This window comes from Anas platyrhynchos, chromosome 9 (genome assembly GCF_047663525.1).
Source record: "Anas platyrhynchos isolate ZD024472 breed Pekin duck chromosome 9, IASCAAS_PekinDuck_T2T, whole genome shotgun sequence".
Lineage (NCBI taxonomy): Eukaryota > Metazoa > Chordata > Aves > Anseriformes > Anatidae > Anas > Anas platyrhynchos.
In genome coordinates, this window is record NC_092595.1 from 1,561,280 (window position 1) to 1,579,283 (window position 18,004).

Genomic DNA, 18,004 nt, shown 5'->3' on the forward strand with positions numbered 1-18,004 from the left:
GTCTGAAGTTTGTGATGACAGCAGATGCCTCCTACCTTTAAGCTTAAAATTTTATTATCTGAGCAGCTGAGAGAACCAAAATTTCCTCACCTTTTCTCCCCCTTCCATTTCCATCTGCAACTACAGCCACAGAGTAGTGCCAGCAAAGCGCCACGTGCCAGCCACCTGGGCTCTCAGTGGCACAGGCACAGCAGCTGGGTAATAGGAAGCCATGAGGGAAGAACAGTGAAGTGCAGGGGACAGGGACACAAACACCTTGACTTCTTGTCCTGTGTTGTACGTGTAGCCCTGACAGGCCAGCCCTGGGGAAGCAAGGAGCAGACAACACCTGCTCAATGTTCCTACTGCATGCAGCAGAAGCACATTCGTCTCCCTGGCTGCCTGTGCTGAGAGGTACAGGAATTCCTAGAGCCTCCCCGGTTCCCTCTAAATTGATCCAGGTGTTTTGTCTGTACCAGAAGCACGCCAATATTTTAAGTGTCGCTTTGATGGCCAACAGGCAAAGTACAAGATTTCAGAAAATTCCTTTTAGTGGTCTCAATACATTTGATACCCAACAGGCAGTAAAAAAAGCCTTATATTTTATTTCTTGTAAAAATCTTTTAACACATGCAGACTAAAACCAGTGTAAGAAAGTATCCACCATCGTTTAAACAAATAACTATACTTAAATATAAGTGTCTGCAATTGACTTGTATAAAAATAAGGTACATTTTGCTTTTGTACAGAAATCCACTCTCCAGTTCTCATAGTGATAAACAATACACAACTCTAGTACATACAATTTCACCTGATCATTGTTTTCTATCAATTTGATACTGCTAAGGTATTATGTGCAAAAGTTGGTAACAGTTCCTTTCCCAAAAGAAAAAAATGTTCTACGTGTTTTAGAAAATCAGATATCGGGCTTAAATTAAACAATTCCTAATCGATTCCTTTGTTCTCAAGTCCATTTACTGGGTTATATATACAGGCTTAGCTAGGACCTAGCGCAGGCTCAAGCCTCAGCGTCTGTGCCTGCTGTGTCCTGAGCGACTGCTGCTGTGGTGCTTGCCTTTGTGGGATCTCTCAAAGGAGCGGGACCTCTCGCGCCTGTCTCTGTGGTGGCCCCGCTCGTGCCTGTGTTTCTTGGCGACGTCAGAATGATCCCTGGATTTGCTCTGTGAACGCGAACGGGATTTTTTCCTTTTGTGACCGTGTCTGTTGGTGCTCTTCAGCTCCTCCCTGCCATGCTTGGCTTTCAGATGTGGTGAGCCGTGGTTGTGGTGTCTGCGAGGGCTGCCACTGTGGCTGCGGGACCTGCTTCTCGATCTTGAGCTGTAGGTCCCAGACAGACTCCGCCTGTTATTGTAGCTTACAGAAAAACAGTAACAAGTTAAAACATTTCATTCACATAACATTTCATTCACATAGCAGGGAGGGAGAAGTGAGGAATATGCTTGTGTTTTTTTGTTGTTGTTTGTTTAGACAAAAATATCCCCCTAAAAAAAAACAAACAAACCACCCCATCCCCCCAAAACTCACCCCAACCAACCAACCCACTACTTACTGCCGCCTAGGAGTATGGGATCGAGACCGTGACTTTGTTCTTGACCTGGATCGACTGGCACTTCTGCTGCTTCTGCTCCTCTTGCTTTCTTTCCTCATGCTTTGGGTGGGGGTGGAGAGAAGAGAGAAGTAGGGTTACACTTCTGAGATATTCATTATTTCCATCAAGTAACTGAAAAGTAGTTCACTGTACTTCAGTTGAAGAAACCCTTTTTACAGAAGACTCCATAACCAGGAAAAAATGTTTCACCTACCCATTGTAAGGGCTCTTCGAAGCCTGCTGCCTTTCTTCTGGCTCTTTTTTAATGGTTTTGGTATTCAAGGGTACTGGGCTCTTCTCTTCAGTTTTTACTTCTCTTGGGGAAGCTACAAATTTAAATTCAAGATTAGGTGTTTTACTGAGACTTTGTCATGACCACATTGTATTTGCAAGAAATTGAAAGGGTACAAAAAGGTACAAACTCCAGAGCTACTGCTTCATTCCCCTCTGAGGACAGAGCAGGAAGATGCCAGTGGGTATACACATGGCAGTTTGAAGGCAACTGACTGAACGGGGTGAGACACCCCACACGAGGGACACCACTGACCTGCAAGCCAAGCAACAGGCTCACCTGGGACTTGATCCACCAGGGCTCAAATGGTACAAAATAAAGCCTGCCTTTATGGCCCACAAATACCCATCTCCAGTTGTCATTGTGACATTGTGTTCTCTATTCTTTGTATCAATAACGTTCAGACAGCATTATTCATTGACTGATTCAAGATACACACTACAAGAAGTTTTTCACTGCAGTGCCAGGAATAGCACTGTTATGTAAATTTCCCTTCAGTTTCCTGACCACAAGTTGTCCTCCTTCACTGCACTCAACAGTTGAGAAGTACATCAAGGAGGTATTTTTCAGAAATATCTGCTATGAAAGAAATCATGAAGGCTAGTACAGCCTTGCAACAGATTAAATCCAGAGAATCTCTTCCTAACACAGTGATGTGCAGCGAACCTGGGTCTAGGCATTTTCATGATTACCTTAAGGAACATGTTGTTAATATATCCCTGCCCCATCTGTGGAACTGCAGGGGATTGGAAGAACAAACCCTCTTTTTTTTTTTTCCTAATTTTCTATTTCATATTATTAATAACTGCTTTTAAAAAAGAAAATTTCCAGCTTCTTACTTCTGTGACAGTCTTAACTGTCCAAGAGCTCACACAGGGCAAACCTACTTTTTTTTTTTAAACACAACCAAACACCATGTGTACTACTGGTCTCAAATAGTACTACCCAAGTTTCTGTTCAGAGAACAAGCTTACATGGTTTGGATGCAGGCGAAAAGCCACCCAGTGTTGAGAGTGCTGGAGTTCCATCTGGATTTAAGCCTTTTGCCTTCAGTTTAGCTTCCTGTAGTGCCATTTTCCTCTTTTCTACTTCTTTATCCAGAAATTCATAATTCGGCTGTTAAAATAACAAAGTGGTAAGAGACTTGCACAATTTGTGTTTTTGTCCCATTTCCCCAAGATACATCTTTTAACTATCTGCCCAGACATGTGACTGCCTTCTGTTGTGTGCTCTCACCGCTGCCTCAGAGAGGAGCAGCCACACAGCAGAGCTGTTCTGATTAGCAGGTTTGTACATCCATGTCCTCAAACACTCCCAGACAACTATGGGACAACTCAAGCAGCCACAGACACTGAACCGGAAAAAAAAAAACGAAGATTTAATGAAGTTACCTTCTTTCTGGTATAGAGCTTAAGAGTAGTTAAGCAGATCTCCTGGATATCCTCTTCTGTACTGCCGAAGAGCAAGAACCAGTGAGGGCGGGTAGGCAGTGGGATCTGAAAACAAATTAAAAAGGCCTTAATTAGAGATTACGGACTACACTTTAAGCATTTCCACTACTATTTTCTTGAAAACAAGTTACTAGTGGTAAAAGCCATAGCAAACTGAAGAGAAATTAATACGTACCTGCAGGGCTCTAGCAGCGAGATAAATGCAAGCACATGCTATGGTCTCTGGCTGAAAGCGAACAAACACATTTGTTCGAAGGCTGTCATTCATGTAATTCCTAAAAAAAGGAATGTAGGCAAGGTTGGATCTTAGGTTTACATCCTTTTGTTTAGAGAGTAACAGTTCTGGAGACTCAATTGACTTTATTATTTTTTCTCTTATAATATTAAACACAGTTTCTTTAGAATTATTGCATTTGATGTTTACATTTGTTCCTTCTGTAAAAGAAGTTTGCTCCATTGCCATTGTTTCTAAACACCAATGCAAGTTAATACCTTCTCCCCAGTTACGTCAAGTTGCACCATGAAGTGTCCATAGTTAACAGTCTAGCAAGTACTTTTCATCTGTCCATTTGCTTTAAACACCAATGTTTTCATATTTCAAAGTCAGTATGTTTCAAATTCAAATGCAAGCAGGAAAATACAGGATATTTTCAACCTACCATTTTCCAGAGGCTAGATGCAACCTATGAAGTTCACAGAACATCACATTTAAATCCTACGTGTACCTTGATTAACATTAACTTCATCCAGAAAGGGAAGAATCTGATTTGCTCACTGCACTCAAAGTCTTCACATTAGAAAAAGACCTATAGGTTAGTACTGGAACTACTCCACTACGCTACTTTTCTTCCAGCATGGTGGCACCGCCAAGAAATAATGCCAAGAGAGATGTTTAAACAGCAGAGACCTCCAGCAATTTCTAAATTTCTGAGCTATGGGGAAGAAACAAACAGCAGTCAGGAATTATTGGCTCTATGGAACAGTGCCCCACATGGATACTAAGTGAACATGCTGCATGCACTGTATTTTTTTAAAAAAACAAAACAAATCAAAACAAAAACCTTGAGTCTAGCCAAGTGTTAAATTAGCTGAATTTATCTTGGCAGAAAATCTACCCAATGCGTCCACGGGCCCTTTAAATGCACTACAGTATACAGTAGCTAGGCAATAAACACATTTAGAGACATTTTTAACAGGTACTTCTAAAAGCAAATATACAAATCCTTTTGACACCCCGACAGAACTAGAAGATGCTGCCCGATGGATATGGACCACTTCAGTGAATCTCGGATGAGAGCTTGCACTGGGTAGGCTGGAGAGAAGGGCAGCCAAACAGGCCATCCCCAGGTCATGGGCTGAGGTGCAGAGGGCAGAGCTCTATGACTTACCATCATGGACTACCCTTTAATTAAAGAGTAGAAAAAAGAACAAAGTTAAATTGAGTTCTCCATTACAGAATGAAATCAAGCCATGAAAATAGTAAGCAGAAACAAGCTCCAGAGTATTTTAAAAGTACGTATTAACGTAGAAACTTACATCTCATTGCTTTGCATATGGATCATCAGGCTTATTATTTCTGCTACTATTTTCCTGGCTAGGAAGAGAACGGAAAACAACTTACCAGGCCGTCTGTACCAGGGTTTGATTACGTTCACATTCTAAGACTTGTAAATACATAACAATGATCTGAGGGAAAAGGGGGGAAAAAAAGAGACTCAGTTCTAACATATAAGGCAACAGAAAGGAAATAACTATGCTAACCAAACGGCATTCCAAAACAATGGTGTCTCCTCCTTTGCCGATTCTGTACTCTAAGCCCACACACCATCCCATTGTGTTCAGACAATGCTCTATTTTGCTCCTTTTCTGTAATTTTGAAAAACAGTCACCTTTAACGCTTTCCAAGGAAGCGATTTCTACCACAGTCAATGTGACTATTAGCCCAAACACTCCTGCAAATACATTCGTGATGGCTACTATGGAATAAATAAATGAAATCAGATCATTTTTACACCCGTGATTTTGTCCCACACACAGCTCACAGGGCTGCCTTCAAGGTAGAATAACATTTACAATTGCATTATTTTTGATGACTCACCTTATGCGGATGCTTGACATGAACACAAAATCCCAACTCCTTCAGTACCCTCCTTTCTGCTTTGATTACTTGATTTTTGGTGTTTATGTAGTTCTGATCAAGTATCAGGGGGCTTGGAGTCCTATAGTTTGCAAGAAATAAAATCAAAACTGTTTTGCATATCCAAAAATAGTGCATCTCTGTTTTCCCTTCCAACCAACTAATGGCAACAGAATCCGGTTTTCAACTCCTGCAAGCAAGTTTAAGCATTAATCTTGTGCTGTCCAAGTTTAGATAAACTAGTTTAGTTTCTGCAATTGACTGCTTCTGATTAGATGGCTAAAATAAAAACCAACTTGTCCTACTGTGTATGCAAACTACGTCGGTCCAGGTGCTGGGACGGAAGCGACCTTTACGGTGAGGATCTCAGGGAGCCTTTTTACTTCTTGATAGCGATGGGGGAAGGAGCGTGAGGCAACTACCTTAGCTAGGCAGGACTTCAAAGCAAAACAAGCTAGAAGAGCTTTCTGAACAGTTTTACTGACATTAAAGTGGCAGGCTTGTGCTGTTCAAACTGCAGTTTCCTATGCACCACAAGTCAGAATTATTCAGATCTTGAGAGGAGACAGCCCTGCTACTGCAACGTACAAAAAGCCTGTAAAACAATGAATTTAAACTCTAAGGTGTGCCTGTGGCTCTGCATACTGCATCCACTGATCAGTATGTGCATCTGTAAACCAATCACTCATTTGACAAAAACTCCTAAGTCTAGCACTAGCAAGTAAACTCCTCATTCCTCCCAAATCCAAAAACTGAACAAGGCATTTTTTTAACTGCAGCTGAAGTAACTTGCCGTATGGTTTATGCACAAGCACCATATCTCAACTTGTTTTCTTTCCTTAGTCTGTGCTGAGGGTTCACCTTCCCAACTCCTCAAAGAAAGCTCAACCATTGCCCCGTCTTACTACACCTTACAGATTCTCTGTGCTTTCCAGTGCAGAACAGTATTTGTGCAACTAGTTACGCTCTAATAAACCCCAACCTGTTTACACCATAAGCCTCGTTCATTCCAAACACTGGTGACAAATTTATTTTACATGATCTTGAACAGAAAACAGTAACACAAAGTGGGTGTCAAATATAGTGCCTATTTTATCAGACAAAGTGTTTCACTGCTAAGTTGTCTTTTTGGACCCAATGCACGTACCACACCTTGGTCACATTTCTTCTCCCTGACAGGTCAGAGCACAAGGAATGCTCAAAAACCCTTCCATGTTCCCATCCCAGGAAGAAATGGTCAGCTGAATCACAAGGCTGACTGAAGGACTCCCTGGCTGCAGTAACCCACAATTTACACTAGGCAAGGTTTCTGCAGTCACCTGGAGGGATGCTGATCACCACTGGTTAAAGGAAGCAGGAGCTCCCCCCAGCTCTCCCCAAAGGGGAAGAGGAACAACTCCCAGGACATCTGAAATCAACTCCTGCAGCTTCATGGTGCCAGGAAGGGCCCGCAGCTCAACAGGAGCCACACCACTTGTCTCAGGGCTCTCTGTTACACAGAAGTCACTTCTCTCATTCATTCAGTGCGACTTTCATCACAGCAAGTTTACATGGCTTGTGATTACAGCTATTTTAAACATGACCCAGTCAAAACACGTAGTTTCTCAGAAAGTAACTGGAGAATAGACTTGAAGTTGAACGTGGCTACTTCTCCAGAGAAGTTACGGTATTATTTTACTCATCAGAGTAGTCTGAACTTAAAGCTCTGGGGTAGGAGGCTGCTTCAGAGAACCACCTTAAGTTCTTCAAAACAGTGAAACTGATTCACTTCCAACTGCTTTCACCTAACAACACCAAGTTTTAAATAGCATTTCTTCACACAATTTTATCTAGCCATCACCAGCATAACAGGGTCTGCGAGTCATAAGTGAGAGCAGGAACCTAAGTTTAGGCATCCAGGCTCATCTTAGCTCGTTAGCACCACACTTCAGAGGCATCCACCTCACATCAAACAGCCAGAGCAGCTAGGATTTAAGGTCACAAGTGAGACAGCATGACCAGGTGGGATCACTCAACCACCTGCAGCAGGCTCACGACCCTTCACAGGGCTTTCCATGCTCTGACAGCTCTTTAAGGAAGTCATTACCATGAAAACAACAAGCCAGCTAGAAGTACAACAGGAAAGGCTGTAAGCCTTACTTCACCTGAAGTTTTCACAATCCTACATGGCAAGAGGATCACTACAAACTGCTCACACATGCTCAACAGCTAAATGAGGGAAACTCACAATTAACAGACACTTGGAAGTGTGCTTCACTCTGTTGTCTTGAGTTACCTTGGCCACCTATGACACACAAGTTCTAGAAACCTACCACAGAAGCCATGAAGGTAACATCAGTTTATCTGACGGTACTTCCAGAAACAGGAAGACAGTTGTGGCCTTTTATCTACTTCAGCAAATTTACAAATGTTAGACTTCACTGCACCTTGTTATTAGCACACGGGAAGTTCCCCCCTGAAACAGGTTGGTCAGTTCGGCACTGCTGCCATCAACTCCCACGTGCTGGGATGTGCAGTTATTCACAAGTTTCAGGTTCAGATCACAAGTATTCAGACGTTTCTAAGAGAAAATCTCCTGAGCCTTCCTACTCAGAAGGGCAGTAGGAGGAACTTTGCTGCTGTATTTGCTGCACTTAGGTCTCAGTCCAAGCAGGAATTGTTTTTAGGTCCAGGTAACAAGGCAGGGAACATTACTTTATAAGCTTATATATGAAATATAAGCTTCAAGCCCCCTACATAGCAAGGCACTATTACAAATTATTACAAATGCCTACATTTTCTTATAAACGAGCACTAGTGCTCCAGATGAGACCTTATAGAGAGCACATCGCCCGTTCTGATGAGCCCCTCCAGTCACAAAACTTCATCTGCATTTAGAGACAGCACAACAACCCAGAAGGTAAACAGACCATAACGTGTTTGCAACAGAATTATAAATATCCTTTTTTTAATCCCTCTGACAAACAAGATCTGTGCTCTTGACACAACCACAGCTTCGTTAGATGCAATATTAAAATTGCACGTCTTTGGAACATCTAATGTGTCGGAGGAAAAGTACCCTGCGTGTGGTTTTGTTTAAAGTGCAACACGTACTTCTGGTAAGCGCAGCGTAACGTCAGCATCTCGCTTCAATGACCAGACAGAGCTCTTATGCCACTCAATGTGAAAAGAAGTAAGGTTCTACGTTTGTCTCCAACACCATAAATACAAGCACTGTGCATTTATAGACCAGTTAAGAACACTAAATTTTGTGAATTAATGCAGGCCACTTCAACGTAAGTGTATAAACCTGACCGCTGCAGCAGAGGTGCAGAAGGGCTGAGTAAGCCTCAGACCAATGCTTGGAAGGTCACAGATGACAGGAGTCACATTTGGTTGAAGCCTCGCGAGGCCTTTCTGCAGCTTCCAGGCACATTTAAGATAAATAAAATCAACTTCAAACTACATTCTGCATGTTAAACATCAGTTGTACTTGGCTCAGAACAGACGTTTCAGCACACATTTGTAAAAGCAGTGTTTTCATAATACGAGCTTTTCTTCATGCACACAAACATTTCACATGCAATACTACATGACATATGCTTGTGAAAGATTCCAAAGAAAACGTGCTTGTCCAAAACACTTCTTTTAAAGCTTTTTCTTATTTCTCAGTATTAGAAATACCACCTAATAGCAACTCCGTTGACTACAAGACTTACAAAAAGGAAATTCCAATGCAATTCCCATTCTGCAAACACACACATGTAAGGGAGCACTTACATCATCATTTATATAAAAAAACTTTACAAATGTAAGACTTCTGTACCTTTGTGAAGGCAAGTTTTACTACGGATTCAAGCTACAATTATACAGATCCAGAAAGTGGAACCAAGAAACCAAAATTGTTTAAGAAAGCAAGCCCACTCAGACTACTCAACCTTCACGTGTGGGGTTAAGAGCTTCAGTTAACAGAAATACTAGACTAGAAGCAAAAAAAAAAAAAAAAAAGTACAGCAGCCTAACTTCATTTCAGGTCTGGGTTGTGTGTGAGAAACTAACTACGGCCTAAGTGTTAGCTTCAGATAAAAGAGGATTAAGCTAGTATTCTAAAAACCTGGACAGCAAAGAAAAAAGCTTATAACAAGATACAGGAGTTCTTCCAAATGGTTCACCAGCGGCCAACCTGTTTGTCCCCCGATTCCAGTGACCTATTCTCAGAGCACTGGCTTCTCCTTGGGGATTTTCGATACTTCACTCACTGTTGCCATGACGACAGCTTCATCTTTATGTACCACTCCACATCACCCAGGCTTTGGTAAATGTAGCTGGTCGCTGTATAGTCGGTTGCAAGGGAAAAAAGAGTTGAAGTTAATAACGTGTACAGATTATGTGATTGTAATCTTGTAAAAAGTACAGAAAAACGTTTACATCCTGCTTGTAAAAAAAAGAAAAGCAAGCCTGAATGTCAGGCTTCCACATCTTTAGATTAATTTCATGCAGATTCACTCAGAATCTCAGAGCAACAATACCCATTTCTCCAGAAAATAATGGGTAGAAGTGCACGATTTCTCTCGACATGATGCGTTTTAGACACCATGTAACATGCATAAGTGACATTCTGATTTGGAACAGGCTAGCTGGAAAGATTTAAGTTCACAGGTTAAGTTCAGTTTCTCTGATCCTTTGCATGGCACAAAGAAACGACTAATTTGTGTTCTCCTTGCAAAGAAAAGCATTGCATATGATTAATTAACCTTCAACGTCTGGATCAAAGCCAAAACATTACGAATCTCTGAACCAGCTTCAATAATCCAATAACCAGACTCCTTTCTCCCAACTGTGGTTAAGAAGCAATACTACAGAAGTCACCTTCAGTGTAACTTCAAAAAAACCCTCTCTCAGGGCCAACAGCTTCAAAGGAAAAGCAAAGAAAAACAACCCAAAAAAACTAAGTTCCTTTCATTGTGTAACACTAGCCCATTCTTCTTTTATCTGAAGCTAACTAGCAGAACTTAGCATGAGACAGTAAAAGCCGACATTTTAGATGCCACAGAAGCACAACCAGAATAAACGTGCTGAGGAACAGCTGGCTTCCCTACGGGATTTCTACTCTACTTTGAAAAGTTAACACAACTCAGTTTGAGCTCCTGTTAACGATACTGAGCAAGCAAGAAAGCGGGAATTTAAAGATCTAGTTGAAAACAACCACTTCTCTAGAACTATAGATTACCCCAAGTTCTAAGCAATCAGATACTGAAAGTAAAGCTGTTTCACCACAGCTGAAGTCTCCAACCCGTCTATAACACTGCTGCACCACAGACTTAAAGAAATCTGATGTTTAACAGTAACTCCTTCCTTTCAGCCATTCCTCACTCCCTCCAACACACCGTGTTAATTTGCTTTCCACATGAGAACATCCATCACTTCACACGCAAAAAAGCAGCATCAGGCACTTGCAGCTGAGAACAGCTCTACAACTAGAGCACACACATTACCCGGATCTGCACACAGATCAGGTGAGCTCACATTCCCACTTCACTGACTGACACAAACACACAGTGCCATAAGAAACAGAAGTCTCACTTTTCACAATTAAAGATGCCTTCATTCAGCTTCCAAGGCTCAATTACACATTCCTTGTTGAAGTCGTGTCATTAAAGCTGTAAACACTGTAGGCCAGACCAGACTTTCTTCAGATTCTAAAACCGCTACTTCTAAAAAGCAATACTGCTATTGCTGGCAGAGGTTCAGCTTTCATCTTTTGTAAACTGGTGCTTTATTGCCACTATAACCCCATTTGGGTGGGCACATGCTATCATAAAAGCATTAGGACTGCTGAACATTGTTAAAAGCCTAGAGAACACGCAGCAAATTAGCTCATCATATCTAGCACTACCTTTCAAGAACTGCAAGGCACCAAAAAAATCAATTAGTGGTGTACCTAAAACTACAAATCACGGACCTAAAACTACAACCAAGACTCAAAAGAATTGTAGCTAAATAAATAATGAAAGAGTCTACCAAACAGTCAAAAGTAACATTCGAAGAGGTCAGCACTGAGCTGTACTGCCTACATAGCAGGCAACGCGCGCTCCTTTCTCAATTTTAGGTCGTTGAACTTAGCCTGGAAAAATACTGTGAATCGAGAACTGCAGCTTCACGTTAGTGACAGAAGGTGCTGGTGCCGAGAAGGAAACCACCCTTACCTTTTTGCTCTGAGCTGACGCAAGTGGTGGAACACATTGATCACATCCCTTATCCGCCGGGGCGCCTCCTCGATTTTGGACGCAAGATTGATACAGGCCATGGCAACAATCTGAAAGGAAGCCCATTTCCACCGGGTTACTTAGGTGGTGACGAAAGAATTAAGGCTAGGTAAGGATTAATAGCGTATAATGAAGGAGAAGCGCGGCCCGGAGGCCCGCGGGGAGCGGCGCGGCGCCGCGCTCACCTCGAAGCTGTGCTTGACGAAGGACTTGGAGTAGAAGAAGCGGTGGAACAGCACCTGCCCCGTCGCCATGGCCACCTGCGGAGAGGGAGCGGCGGTGGGTGAGGGCAGCAGGCGGGGGGTGAGGGCAGCAGGCCCTGAGGCAGCGCCGCCTCAGCCCGCCCGGCCGCCATTTTGTGCCGTGCTCCCGCCGCCCCCCCCCCGCCCCGCCCCGCCTCACCACAATGGCGGCCGCCCCCCCCCCCCCACAGCCCGGCCCGGCTCAGCCCCCCCCCAGACCTGCGGCAGGCGGAGGAGGATGCCGGCCGCCTGGATGAGCTCGCAGCCCAGGATGCGCAGGTCGGTCTCGCACTGCAGGTCCAGCCCGTCCTGCATGGACGGCGTCGGCGACAGGCGCTCCTCGGGGATCAGCGAGTGGTCGATGGTCAGCGACACCTCCGAGTACAGCCGGTCGCCGATCAGGATGCCCGGAGCGGCGGCAGCTGATGAGGAGGATGAAGCAGGAGCCGGCGGGGCGGCGGCTGTGGCAGCATTGGGGGCGGCTGAGGAGGAGGAAGAGGAGGAGGAGGAGGCGGCGGGGGGGGCCGGGAGCGCGGCGGCGGAGGCCATGATGGCGCCGCGCGTCCGCACCCGCGGCCGGCCACGCAGAGACTGGCGCAGCCCCGCGCCGTGACGCAGCGCCCCGCCGCGCCGCGCGGGGCACGCCGGGAAAAAAGAGTCCGTCCTGCCTCAGCGCCCTGACACAGCCTGAGGGGAGGGGGTTTTGCAGAGCCCAGCCCCGTTTCGGCAGAGAAGCCCCCAGAGCGCGGCACAGCCGGGCCCCGGCTCCTCCCGGGGGCCGCAGCCCCTCAGCAGCCCCCTCCCGGCCGGGCCGCCGCGGGGGCGGCGGAGGGACACTTCCCGTTGTTCGCGTCACTTCTCGGAACGGCAGCGCCGCGCCCGCCTGCCCGCCCGTATCCTTCCGCGGCCGCGCGCCCGGCCGGGACTACCCGCCCGCAAGGAGACGCCAACGGCCAGGGAGGCCCCGCCCCTCAGCGGGCAGCTTCGCAACCTGATTGGCTCCCTGCGGGTGATTGGCAGCTCCCTGTGCCGGCAGCCGGCCGCCATGTTGTGTGCGGGGCAGGGAGCGGCCGCTGTGGGGCCGTGTCCTCGGCTGGCCCCGGGGTCCCCGCCCGGCTCTGAGGGCAGGCACGGCCCGGTACAGCACAGCACAGCACGGCCATGTCATGTATTTCACACAAAGCACCACATCACACCGCAGCCCCCTCCCACAGCCCCGCTGCCGGTTCACCAGCTCACCCCACCCGTCCCCCCACAGCTCCTCACCGACCTCCTGTGGGTTGTGGAGCGGGACAAGGGGCCCCAGCGGTGCCCCAGCGGGGATATCCCCACACAACAAGCCCCAGGTCCCCAAAATGCACCGCCTAACAGCTACCCACAGTAATTTGGTGCCTCTCTGTGGGCTGTGTCTGTCAGGTGTGCTCACCAGCACCGCTGTGACCTTGTGGGAGAGGCAGAGTGCTCTGCAAAGATGGTTTTTCCTCACTGGTTATTGAGGAAGAGCAAACCTGACAGGAGCAGAGGGCTTGGGGAAGCACAAGTTTGCCCAAATCCCAAAAAGTAGGGCCAGGTTACCGTATAGCCCCTAACTGCGCAGAGCCAGAGCAGTTCTCTGCTGCTGGGGTCTGTTACGCTGACAAAACCTGAGATAGGAAGGAATTTGTGGAGAAACACAGATCCCAGGTTTTGGTCGGTGACAAGAGATGGCTGCTGGGCCTGTCCTGGGAGGAAGGAGCCGTGGGTGCTGTGCCCGGCCCCATGGCCGAGGGGCAGCGGGTGCTGAGTGTGCGGGTGGGGCAGGGCGGCCGGGCAAACACCAAGCATGACAAGCCCCGTGGAGATCACCAAGTCCACAGTCCAACGTTTGTCTGTAAACCTTCCTTTCCCTTCCTAGTTTGGGCTGCGAAGGCCAGTCTGTAGCTATTACCAAAACAGTGCCTCTTCACAAACTTTCAATTGCTTTTCTGTTTTTCTCCAGTCCTGGGAGGTGCTGGGCTTTGTGGCTCAGCAGGGGTTGTAGGAGCTGGGAGGGTTGGCGTGCCCACCCAAGCTTCCTGTGCCTTTCACAACTTCCCTCCCTGTAGCCGTGTGCTCATACAATCACTAAGAAATAAAAAACACAAATACAGAGAATCGAAAAGCCCACCACCACTTCTGGAAGATCACTGGTCTTTTAGAACCCTCCCTCTGTGGTGCACTGGACTTCCCTTGGCTGTGCAGTGCACACACAATGCTAGTGCTAAGTGTCTCTGCAATGGCAAAAACAATTTACACAACATTGAAAGTGCTAAAGATCAAAGGAATAATAAAAAACAGAGCTGGGGAAAAATTACCACAGTTGTTTCAGTTCTCTAGCCCTCAGGTTCTGAAGGTGAGAATACCCAGGTTGATGGGTGTTTGCAGGAGGTGAGCGGCTCTTTCCGTTTTCAAAGCAGTTAGAGATACGTGCCAAAAAGTCTGGAAAGAAGGAAAAACAAGAGTCATGCAAGCAGCAGGTGTCACTCATTGCAGTGGAATTTGCCTGCTTTTTTTTTTTTTTTTTTTTTTGTTCCTTTCCCCTGCTCATGCACACACCCATGGTGTATTGGTTTTTATCTGCTCCAGTTTTCCAGTTGCGCTTCGGTGGTTGAAAAACCAGCACGTATTTTCTTTCATTTTCTTTCTTTCACAGGCTCATTTTGCTTGTACCATTCTTAACAATTCTTGTCCTTTTTTTTTTTTTTTTTGTGCAAATATTTTTTTTTAAGTCAGTAGAGTTGAGCAATGTGTTGTCCGCACAGCCGTTGTGCAATTGGAAGTTTTAGCAATGCCAGGAAGTTTTGCTGTAGCAAGTTTAAAAAAAAAAATAAAAAAATAAAAAAAGGAACAGTCCGCAGGAGCTGGTGAGCCGGTACTCGATGTCTTTGGCCGGTAAGGTGGGGTTGCATTAAGGCTGTGTTTCGTAACACAGGAGGTGGAGTCCCTGTGGCCTCCGTGCTGTAGCACCACACCTACATGCGCACTGTAGGCAGCCTGAGCCTGTTAACAAAGCCATTTTAATAACTTTGTGTCTCGTTGCCAGGAACCAATACACTGCCGGAAAGTGATGGCGATGAATAATTGCTGGTTGAATCATGGAAGTCAGCACGTTAGCGAACCGAATTCTGTGCCCTTTGGCCCGGAGCTGTACTCGTAAGCTCTTTCTTTAAACCCTCTGCGTGCAGACAGCTACTGGCACAAAGAGGACACCAAAAGGCCAGCCTTTGGTTTCAGATGTTCACACGTCACCGGCTACAATCACGCACAGCATTGGCAACGCTGGTGCCCAAACAGATCTGGCATCAGTGCCGTTGTGCCTCCAGCCAACACAATTGTGACAGAGGGACCAGTCCCCGGCTCGTCTGAGTGGTGGCTACGTGGGGCTTGATGCGGCAGGGCATCGCGTCTCCCAGTCCATGGTGTCCATCCCGCTCCCCTTTGCCCCCTTGTGCTTCACCCCACAGTGCTCCTTCCCTCTTCCCTGCTGCTGGCTGTAGAGATCTTTACTTCGGAGATCTTGGGAAGTCTTTTTTTTTTTTTTAACAAAATATTTTAGGAGACTGGCTTCTGTTCTTCATGTCATCTCTAATAGGACTTCTGAGTGTGCGTACACTTCCATTGTGGATTAAATGTGAAAGAGCTTGGCACCACAAAACCTGGCAGTGCTGGAGAAACAACACTTCACTCTGCCAAATCACGACTTCAAGAAGAATGCTAGGTACTTATACAGTACACCTGGACTCCAAATTAACAGCCCAGAGAAATTAAAGATTATTTGAAATGCTTCCTAGGGGGTGATTTCTTTAAACCCTTACTCACTCGTTTTGAAAGAGAAAAGAGGAATTCAGGAGCATAAGTTACAGCCTGCAGATCTTACTGTGAATAACGTGGTGTGAAAGCGGAAGCGTCATTATGAACACCGCCTCTTATTTCAGGGTTTCTCTGTTTCACGTTAACTGATTCATTACCTTCCACTCCCTAAAACTCTCATTCAGTTGGTTTCAGTGGCATTCCTCCTGGCATTACTCATTTCTTGCCAGTGGAGCTACTGCCGGTGACTGGCTTAAAGTCTTTATCAAGAAGAGATTCAGATATCACCCCTGTGTAAAAATAAACCTTTGTATTTATTTATTTATTTATTTATTTTTATTTTTATTTTCCTCAACTCTTATCATCTAAAATGCCAAAGTCTTCAAGCTTTACACTCCAGCTATAATATTTCCTGCCTTCTGTTCTCTCCCTAATGCTGCGTTTGTGTAAAAGTGCTTCATAGATTCTGTCATCAGGCAGTGCAGCATCGGGGTACTAATTTTAGCACGTGTCTCTCACTCATTTTTTGAGCTGATGGCGAAGGGTCAGGGCGTTAGCCTGGAAAAAATCCCACTGGGGTCACTAGCACAGAGCCAGCAGAAGCAGGCAGCCGGAGGGGTGGAAAGGAACAGGCTGTGTCCGGGCAGGCAGACATCAGCAGGACAGATTTAGCTCTGGTTCATCCAGGAGGAGATTTGTCACTAGAGGGACAGGCCTAAATTATTTTTAGGGGTTGCATCATGAGTCTGCAGCTTTAAAGGACAGCGAAGGGAAGAGCAGCGTGCCCGGGGAGGGCTTATCCTGTTCTCTCAGAGCAGGGGCGATGCGCACACAGCCTGGGACACTGAGGATTGTGCCAGCACGTGGAGACACCGTGTGCTGCTCCAAGCCCAACCTCAGCTGCTGTTCCTTCTGGCTGGGACACCGGCAGCCTGCAAAACCTTAAATCTCGTGTGCTGCCCTTACCCCGGGCAGGCTGAGCCCAGCGGGACGGGCGGTGTTCCCACACACCCCAAACATCACCACCAGTACCAGAACCCCGCAGCCGGGCTCCTGGGGCAGGGGAGGCCAAGGCCGAGCACGTTCAGCCCGCAGAGCTCCGTGCTGCAGCTCCGGAGACGCACAGAACCACATCCTGCGCCGGGCTGGCCATCTCCTGAAGCGCCACCCGCTAGCAGCAGCTGTGCCATCGAGAAAATGCCCCCTCGCCATCGGTTTAGGCAGGTGTTTCCCCTACAGGCAAATAAAGTCGGTACCGAAAGGCCTCGTCTCATGTAAATAGCAGGCAAATCTTTCACCGCCGTGCCCATTTGCATGTGTGCATTCAGCAAACTGTATTCAGCTCTGTCTGCCTTCGGAGCATTTTGGAGCATCCAATTAACCTTAAATGAAGTGGTTTACACTTTTTTTTTTTTCCCTCTTCCTTTAGAAAAAGATTTGAACAAGCAGGTTCATCAGGTCCTTGCCTCCTCACCTCTGCTCCTTCACCAGGGATCTTTATTTCCCTTCCAGCATTTCAGGGAAGCTCTGGGCCCCTGGCACATTGCGCACTGATGGCAGCAGTGGGTGAAATCCCGTGGATTCTGCTTTAGGCAGAACAGCACTGCTGCCGAGAATATATATGGGGTGTTACCAAAAGAAAACGCTGGGTAAAGCGCCAACTTCATCAGAAAGACACCTTGAATGTGAAAACATTAAATATGCTGCTTGCTGGTCATGGTGGTTCATGGTCTGAGCTATGGGAGAGCGCGTGCTGTAGCTCATGGTCTCAGCACATGAACGAGACCTTAATAACACAGCTCGCTAATGGTTATTAGACAACCTTCAGTGCCTCCCGTGATGTTAGCTGTGAGCACGAGCTGCCTTCCCTTTGCTGTCTATAACAAGCTCTGCGTTTCTGGGCTTTTGGCAGGGGCCGTGTGCCATCCAGTGGGCTGAGGCCGTGCTGCAGCAGAGCAGGAGGTGGCTGCTGCTGCGTCACCAAAGGGAGAGGAAATTAAACCTGCAGTACCTGGGCGAGAGCCTGTTTTACTGATGGAACCACCAGCGGCATTAAATACAGACAGATTTCAGCCCTGACAGGCCGCAGGCCATTTACACCCCAAAGAGCCTACCATGCACAGGCTGCCTGGCCCCATAGCACTGAGAAAGCTGAGACACCGACACCCCACGCTATTCCCAGCACCAGTGGGGTAGGAACAAGGGAGACCCTGAACATTCG

The 18,004-nt window shown here is 46.5% G+C and overlaps 1 protein-coding gene across 3 annotated transcripts; it reads right to left on the bottom strand.

The window, feature by feature from the left end:
* Positions 1-559: 559 nt before the first annotated feature.
* CCNL1 (cyclin L1) lies at positions 560-12,849 on the bottom strand. 3 transcript variants are annotated; one of them, XM_027464006.3, is made up of 11 exons: positions 12,175-12,750; positions 11,899-11,973; positions 11,654-11,763; positions 5,430-5,550; positions 4,953-5,017; positions 3,507-3,606; positions 3,272-3,376; positions 2,855-2,996; positions 1,803-1,914; positions 1,550-1,648; positions 560-1,353 (listed from the first exon to the last, which is right to left on the bottom strand). In XM_027464006.3, exons 1-11 carry the CDS (start codon positions 12,502-12,504, stop codon positions 1,005-1,007), a joined length of 1,608 nt encoding a protein of 535 aa, XP_027319807.1. In that variant the 5' UTR covers positions 12,505-12,750; the 3' UTR covers positions 560-1,004. The 3 variants fall into 3 exon arrangements, with proteins under 3 accessions (XP_027319807.1, XP_071898384.1, XP_071898383.1); XM_072042283.1 differs by lacking the exons at positions 560-1,353; positions 1,550-1,648; positions 1,803-1,914; positions 2,855-2,996; positions 3,272-3,376 and adding an exon at positions 4,720-4,733 and having other exon boundaries at positions 12,175-12,849; XM_072042282.1 differs by lacking the exons at positions 560-1,353; positions 1,550-1,648; positions 1,803-1,914; ... (1 more) ...; positions 3,272-3,376; positions 3,507-3,606 and adding an exon at positions 3,729-4,733 and having other exon boundaries at positions 12,175-12,836.
* Between the last annotated feature and the right edge of the window lie 5,155 nt (positions 12,850-18,004).

Excerpts from the sequence above, each read along its gene's own strand:
- CCNL1 (XM_027464006.3), bottom strand. The coding sequence starts at position 12,504 with ATGGCCTCCGCCGCCGCGCTCCCGGCCCCCCCCGCCGCCTCCTCCTCC. Across the intron at positions 5,551-11,653 it reads CGTCAGCTCAGAGCAAAAAG|GACTCCAAGCCCCCTGATAC; the intron begins GTAAGGGTGGTT and ends TGCAAACTATAG. Across the intron at positions 1,649-1,802 it reads TCGAAGAGCCCTTACAATGG|CATGAGGAAAGAAAGCAAGA; the intron begins GTAGGTGAAACA and ends CCCCACCCAAAG.